Source organism: Triticum urartu, unplaced genomic scaffold (assembly GCF_003073215.2).
Source record: "Triticum urartu cultivar G1812 unplaced genomic scaffold, Tu2.1 TuUngrouped_contig_109, whole genome shotgun sequence".
Classification (NCBI taxonomy): Eukaryota; Viridiplantae; Streptophyta; class Magnoliopsida; order Poales; family Poaceae; genus Triticum; species Triticum urartu.
In genome coordinates this window covers 71,386-78,987 of record NW_024111504.1, presented here as the reverse complement: position 1 = coordinate 78,987, position 7,602 = coordinate 71,386, and the positions used below count along the sequence as shown (strand labels likewise).

Sequence of the window (7,602 nt, the reverse complement as noted above, 5' to 3'; positions counted from 1 at the left end):
TGAGTAGGCTGAGTTTTAGGCGCACTCATATGAAAAAAGGCTGACAATTTTGTTATCGGTTCGTGTGACATTTTGTTTTCACCGTGGTGTGTGTATTGTATCTTTTTGCGGTAAATAATGTATTTTCTTCCTTTCTCTAAAAGTAAAGATAATGTTTTGGCTCCTAGCTAACATAGCAGAAACACCGCATTTATATGTTGTTCAAATGATCAAATACTGCATTTTTTTTAGCAAATCAAACACTGTAATTTTATTTTTTTGGCATCAAATACTGCATTTTGCGCTAACAACTTACACACGCACAAAAGTGGGCCTATCCATAAGGTGAGCAAAATAAGCCGAGTAAGCCCACGAAGACAGGCCCATCAGTCTAGCGTGGAGAGATTTCACGCCCTGGCCATATATAAGATCCTGCCTCACGCAGCTTAGGGTTTCTTCCCGGGCGCTGGCGGCGGATTAGGGTTTCACTTGCATCCATTCTCAACGTAAGCCTGCAAGCAGCGCCGCCGCCCGCACCATGAATCTTGTGTCAGATCACTCGTAACCTTGCGTGCGTCCGTTGCAGGTTAGCAGGAGCGAGTGGGAGTCCGGCCATGGCGCCGTCGCAGCCCAAGTCAGGGCTCTTCGTGGGCATCAACAAGGGCCACGTCGTCACCAAGCGCGAGCTGCCGCCTCGCCCGTCCGACCGCAAGGGGGTAATAAGCCGTCTCTAACCTCCGATATCCTCCTTCTCCTGCCCATATGCGTCTTCTGATTTGTTCTCAGTGCCCGCTTGATCTGCCCATTTAGATTGTACTGGCCTCGGACTGTTCTCTAGATCTGTGTTTGCTCGGTAGTTCCGTTGTTTTAGTCTACTAGGTTTAGTATTATTTTCGTGTCTGTTGTAGTTATGATCAAGAAAAGGGTGGTGAGCTTGATGTTAAGAACACTGTAGCATAGTATGGTTGATGCTACTAAAGGGTAAAAGTAGTCGGGGTAAATATCTGTGAGGTGTACCTTGTATTGCATGGAAGCTCGCCGAATTGAGAACTGATAAAAATTCTACAAGATTGAGAGCAGCCTTGTGTCTGCAGTGATGTAATGATGCATCAACACACCTTTGGCATTTTTGATATTTAAGAAGTCCTAAGTTGCTAGTCCTGGAGGTCTATAGTTGTTGGTGAAATGTGGCCGCTCAATCAAGTACCTTGTATTTTCATTTCTAAAGTATCACTGACTGTGCTACACACCTTTTTGAGGGATATTGCAATATTCATCTGTAAATAGTTGTTAATGCAGTTTTCAATGCCATCTAGTATTAGTCTTAATTCTCATATTGTTCGATGCATAACCATGGCCTTGTGTAACTTGGCAGCATTGATAGCCTCTTGTTTTCATGTGTAAATCTGGATTCTGTATTGGGCTTGATTACCTACACGGGCCTGTTGTATTTCTGCATTTAAGTAATAGCCAATGCAGATTCAGATCACCTTCCTTCCTTGATATTATTTACAACTGTTGTCAAGTCGTGTTAAAAGTAAAATAGAACCTTGCTGAGTTTGGGACCAAATTGTTATTCGGCTATTCTAGTTGGCTTTTTTTTAAGGAATTGTAACTTGTGTGAAACTGAAACAAAGTTAACTCTGCACTTACATGCTCCTATATGCTCAGCTGAATTATTATAGCATGTCTATCAGTTTGCAGTTATCCTTACATTGTTATGTTCGCATATTTTGCAGAAAGGTACAAAGAGGGTGCATTTTGTCAGGAACTTGATCAGGGAGGTTGCTGGATTTGCTCCCTATGAGAAGCGTATCACTGAGCTTCTTAAGGTTGGAAAGGACAAGCGTGCACTCAAGGTCGCCAAGAGAAAGCTTGGTACTCACAAGAGAGCAAAGAAGAAGAGAGAGGAGATGTCAAGTGTCCTTAGGAAGATGAGGTGTGTAACAACTAGACTTAACATTTATATTATGAACATTATTTGACTCTGCTGCCCTATTATTCAGTTTTCCTTTTTGTTCTGGACTACGTAGTTACCTAGAGCATTAGTGCATAGTGCATCCTCTAGTAGTAGGAGAATTATGAATTTGTTTGGTTTATAAGTGAATTGAAGACAAAAAAAATCTTTCAATTAAGAAATGCTGTGATGGCTTCCAGCCAAAGCTTAAATAAAGCGCTAGGTCTAAATTCCATTTTTTTAATCTCTGCCTAGTGCCTATCTTGTCTCTAGGCGTTCAGTTGTTGCTTATTGCCTATGCACTCAACAATTCTTCCAATATTTTTTTTTAATTTGTAGATGTGGCTTTTCTCCATGTCAAGTAGTATAGGTTGTAGACAGCAGTTCCCACTTGGAAGATGGTAGGGTTTTCGGTGTTGCATATACAATGCAATCTTCAGCATAATCATGTTTCTATTTTCTTGTAGTTTAGTTTTTTCTTTTGTCTGACCAATTTAATGTCTTCTACATTCAGGAAAAAATAGTTGCCATTCTGTTTTGCTGCAACAGTTGTTTTATAAATGACTAAAATGTTGTCTCATGATATGCAGGTCTGCTGGTGGTGGTGCTGGTGACAAGAAGAAATAGAACTTGGCTAGCTGGTGAATTTTATCCGGAAGCAAAGTCCTGTATTACCAGTCCGTACCTATAGAGCTATGGCCATTGTGTTGACACTATCTTTAGCCCGTGGTTTCTATTTTGAGAAGACCAATCTTTTTAAGATTTTTACATGAGTCTGGTGCCTTTGTTTGATTACTTGGTACTCTGCTGTTTATTCAGTTATGTAGCTTGTCTGGGTTTTGTACCTGCGATTGTTATATGTTTTCAGAAAGCCCTGCCACGGTGTGAACTTGGAGCCCATACCCCCATTACAGCATCCATTTCTTTCAGAGACCTAATATCTTGATTTGTTATGTGTTAACTGTATGAGCATCTGTTAATAGCGCCTTCCTAGTACAAAGCATCTTCACATATAGCCATTTCTTGCCCCTGCAAAAAATATAGCTATTCTTTACACGTCTAATAGGAAACACTGTTTTGACCTCCCTTTGTGCAATGAAAGAATTCCTTGTTTAACACAGTTTTAAATTTCGTTTCCCTATTTGACTCTGAAGAAATATTTCTTCCTTATTTAATACCTACTTTGAAATCCCCGAATTTTTTATTAATAGTAATTAGTAATCACGGAATTATGAAACGAGGAAAGGATAATTACATTTTTTAGAAATAGTAAGGACGCTAGGCATTTTGGTGTCCATGCACGGACGCTAGTATAAGCGACGTCCTGGACTGGACGCTAGCATCAATCACGTCCACGTTTAGGCTGGGCTCCTATCCAGCAGATTCGGCCCATCAGCCCATCGCCCCCTCGGCCACCGCTGCCGCCGCCGCCCTCCACCTCATCTCTCGCCCACCTCCTCAAGGCCGCCTCCCTGTCATCACCTAGAACACCTCGCCTCCCTGTCATCCCCTAGAACACCTCGTGGTAGCCTCCCACCTCTGTCAAACTAGGTTGCGCCACCACGGCGAGTTTGACGGAGTTGACGGCCCTTCTCTCTTCTCTCGACCGCGGTCAGCACAACTGTTCCGTTCCTCGTCCCAGCATTCCTTGCAGCCTCAATCATCACCCGCCGGAGCACAGGACGGTAGGCTCTGTACTTTTCCCCTGAAGCTGTATGTTCTTCCTCTCCAATTGAATAGCACACTACAATAGATGCTAGAAAATATCTTCTATTTCTTGCATGGTATTTGTCTCTTCTTCTGATTAATAGATTGACATTGATACTGAGTGAAAAAAAGTCTATTCCTGAACATAACAATGCACTATTGGCTCTTTTGGTGTCCAATAATTTTGCCGAGATTAAAAGCAATGTATTTAAGAAAGTTAGCAAAGAGAACCTTCAAAATCTGGTTTACTATGGTGAGTGTGCTTATGATTGCGTCATTTCCATGATTCTAAATCAGATGCTGATGGATGACTGTATTTGCTACGTTTTCCACTGTGTGGATGATCCTTTTGAATTCATCGTTGCTGCATAGCTGCATTTGTCAGTATGTCATGTGTGGCTTATTGTTGTTGTCTAGCTACTTAGTGTTCAGCACTTCCATCTCCTTATGTGGAATGAACCGTGCTGAGTATGTAGTTGACGGTAAATGATTGATATTGTTGATGCAGCAGCTTTAATGATTTCTCATTGGTTTCATAAGCATAGCTCATACTGAGAGAGAATATGATTTACTGAGGTTTATCTAGTGGAGTATCCTGAAGAATAATAATGGGCCCAAGTGTTTGCTCATTTTGGTTCCCGTAAGGATGAAATTGTCCAGCCCAAGTGTTTGCAAGTACTTCAGAAGAATAATATGAATGAACTATTTGATTTTCATTTAGATTCCTGTACTTGCAAACAGCAAGCAAATGAGCACATGGCACATCGGTCAGGTTTGGCTTTAGGCAGTCACAAGATGGAGAAGTATTTGGTTGCAGAGTGACCTTGTACTTAAAGTCTTTATGAATAAAAAGAGCATGATCTCCATTGTGTAATGCAACCCTCTCATTATCAACCTTGACCTCAAATATTCCAACTTCATCACCATATGAAATAACATGCATATGTCCTGCCTTGTCGCCCCTTTTAACTAATAGTTTGTCCACCCGTTCGGACCATTGGTTGCCTTCGTCAACCAAGTTAAGAGCACTTCGCCTTCTTTCTACAAACCACTCTAAGCACTTTGAAAATGTCTCCTCCACAATTGCTGCCACCGGTAGCCTTCGGGAAAGCCTAAACACATTGTTTAAGGACTCCGACCCATTGCTTGTCATGATCCCCCACCGGTAACCCCCATCCTTGCATTGAAATACTTTCTCAGGCTTCTCTTGCTCATTTTTGTCTTCCTGCAAATACTTACCGACCTTTCTAAGATATGTTGTTGCATCGGGACAAGTATGTTCAATAGATGACATGCCCTCCTCAAACCTACGAGGTTTCTTTTTCTTGACTGCCCACTTGAAAATTTTCAAAATGTCATCATCACAAAAAGCTTTGTATAGGTTCTCTACGACATGTTGAGAGCACAAGCGATGCACACACTCGCCAGCACTTTCATTCCACCCAAGGTGTGGTTGCTTAAACACCCATTTGATTGCTTTGTGGCGATCTGAAATCACACACATGAACTTTCCAACACCAATTACCTCCCTCCGCAACCATCTCATGAACCAGCCCCAGTTCGTAGCGTCCTATTTCTCAACAATGGCAAATGCAAGAGGTATTAACTTATTATTAGCATCATATCCGCAAGCCATTATCAACCGGCCCTTGTATCTTCCTGATAGAAATGATGCATCCACACTTATTACAGGTCGAAGGTGGGGAACTGCTGCAATGCAAGGTCCAAATGCCCAAGCAACACATCGAAATTCTCTATGCCCTTCTAATGTCATGGGTTTTGATAGAAGAACATACTTTGTACCTGGATTTTTTACTCTAATAGCCTTGAGGAAGGGGATGAGAAGATTGTATGATCCTTCCCAGCTACCAAAAAGTTGTGCTATGGCCTTCTCCCTTCCACGCCACAACTTATTGTATGATGGTCTCACATTTCTGTAACGTTGTTTGACCAATGCCCGCACATTTTTTATACTCAACTCTAGGTCATCCTTGAGTGCTTCACGAATCACATCTGCAATTATAGAGGCCGATAACTGAGAATGGTCAGTTCTATTAGCCGGTGCACGACAAGTGTGAGAATAAGGACATTTCCTTATTTGCCAACATGAACCAATTTTTGTTGGTATTGCATACAACCTCCACATGCAACTGTCATCAATACACTCTGCTACAAGTTTAGATTGACTGCTTGTGTTGGACTTCACTTTCAAGTTCATGTTTATGTGAAATTCACCAATCGCAATTTTGAGGTGCTCTTTTGAATCAAAAATTTGCTGCTCTGACAATGGGCTTTGAAAGTGCTTCTTGCATCCAAAAAAACTTTCATCTGCTGTCGTCTCCGTTAGTACGTTAGTATAGATATGTCACCAAAGGCTCTCACGCCATTCTGTCCACATGTACGCATGAATGGAAATGCATTAACATGATGCATAACGCTTGGTTCTGGATCTTCGTCTGAACTCTGGCTAGGTGCGGCATCAGAATCATGCTCATCATCATCATGTCCCATAAAATCCTCCTCTGTCTCTGTATCCTCCTGATCATATGGGTCATTGACAGTACTTGTTGGAAAATCATTTGTCACAGTACCATGAGTAGAAGATGGAGCATGTGCCATGTCGAAATCAAGACCACACGAACTAGAATTTGGAAAACCACTGGCAGATGTTTGATGCAATGACGAGTGCACTGCACTTCCATACCTTTGTAAGTGCCTTTCAATTATTGGTATGTTGCTTCCACCGCTGACTTGGCTCAACATGTCTTGATTTGGCGTGATGTTAACATATAACTCTATCACTTGCCACGTTGTCCGGGACTTGGTCTTCTCAAAAATCATGTTCCACCCTCTTTCCTCATATATTGGAATTAACTGAAAATAATGTGGTCCAGGAGCTCCAATATCAAAGCGAGCTTGGATATTCAGGTTCGTTTGAGCACTGACATTAACATGTGCAAGTCCTCGACATGTCTCACTCTTGATATCTTCAAAAGTGGTATTCTCGGATGCTGGAAATGTTAACTTGGGAGGAATAGTATACTCCACACTCATGGACCCATGTTGCACTTCACCATCCACGTAAACCAGAACGATTAACATATTCTTATATGCACCTACAAACATGAACGTGCAGCAAGTGAATATCACAATTTTAAATTGATCTACCATAGACTCACGACTGAAAATTTGGCTTCTCACAAACCACCCAATTAAGGATTGTAATTCAGGAATACCAATCCAATCATTTATAGAGTGTCTGCTTGTAAATCATTGAATCAATTGCATAAAGATTAAAACAAAGGAGATTCAGTAGGACAGTACAACAACTAACATGAATCAAGCACAAAGTCAATTGGAGGATCCTAATGGCGAGCGGCTGATGAGACCTTGCCGCTCCTGTGATGATCAGTGTTGCCGGCTGCCAGAGATTTCTTACCATACGGCGAGCTCCAGGAGCGCAAACTGCATGCGTACTAGGGTTTTAAACCTCGCGTAACTTCTGTCTGTCATTAGGAAAGACCCGATTTAGTCGAATCTGATGGTTAGGCGAATCACTTGATCGGACGCACTTACTAATAGCGTCCAGACCTGGACGCTATCCTCGATAGCATCCAGCTGTGGACGCCATTGTACTTAGTGTCCTTACTATTTTTAAAATTTCCACTTCCCCGTCACTAGTTTCCAAATTATTGGGTTATTAATTATTATTAATAAAAAATTCGGTTGAAATCCTGTTCCCCATATAACACATGAAATGACAAGTTTACCCCTGGCACTAGAAGCACCAGTCAGGTCAGGTCACTCATTTCCTTCGCACCTATTTGGTGCTTCATGGGTTCGTTACTGTTCATTTTGCAAACGAGCGCATGAAGCCCTCTAAGCTGGGCCGGCCCATTTAGCTATTTTTTCTTTTTTACTTAAATTTCGTGAACTTTTCCTAGAATTGGTGAAGTTTT

At 41.7% G+C, this 7,602-nt stretch overlaps 1 protein-coding gene across 1 annotated transcript; it reads left to right on the top strand.

Moving 5' to 3' along the window:
* Positions 1-357: 357 nt before the first annotated feature.
* LOC125526615 (60S ribosomal protein L36-3-like) lies at positions 358-2,836 on the top strand. Its single transcript, XM_048691258.1, has 4 exons — positions 358-485; positions 566-695; positions 1,719-1,918; positions 2,527-2,836. The coding sequence occupies exons 2-4, from the start codon at positions 594-596 to the stop codon at positions 2,561-2,563; spliced, it is 339 nt and encodes a 112-aa protein (XP_048547215.1). The 5' UTR covers positions 358-485; positions 566-593; the 3' UTR covers positions 2,564-2,836.
* Positions 2,837-7,602: the final 4,766 nt, after the last annotated feature.

Excerpts from the sequence above, each read along its gene's own strand:
- LOC125526615 (XM_048691258.1), top strand. The coding sequence starts at position 594 with ATGGCGCCGTCGCAGCCCAAGTCAGGGCTCTTCGTGGGCATCAACAAG. Across the intron at positions 696-1,718 it reads GCCCGTCCGACCGCAAGGGG|AAAGGTACAAAGAGGGTGCA; the intron begins GTAATAAGCCGT and ends CATATTTTGCAG. Across the intron at positions 1,919-2,526 it reads AGTGTCCTTAGGAAGATGAG|GTCTGCTGGTGGTGGTGCTG; the intron begins GTGTGTAACAAC and ends CATGATATGCAG.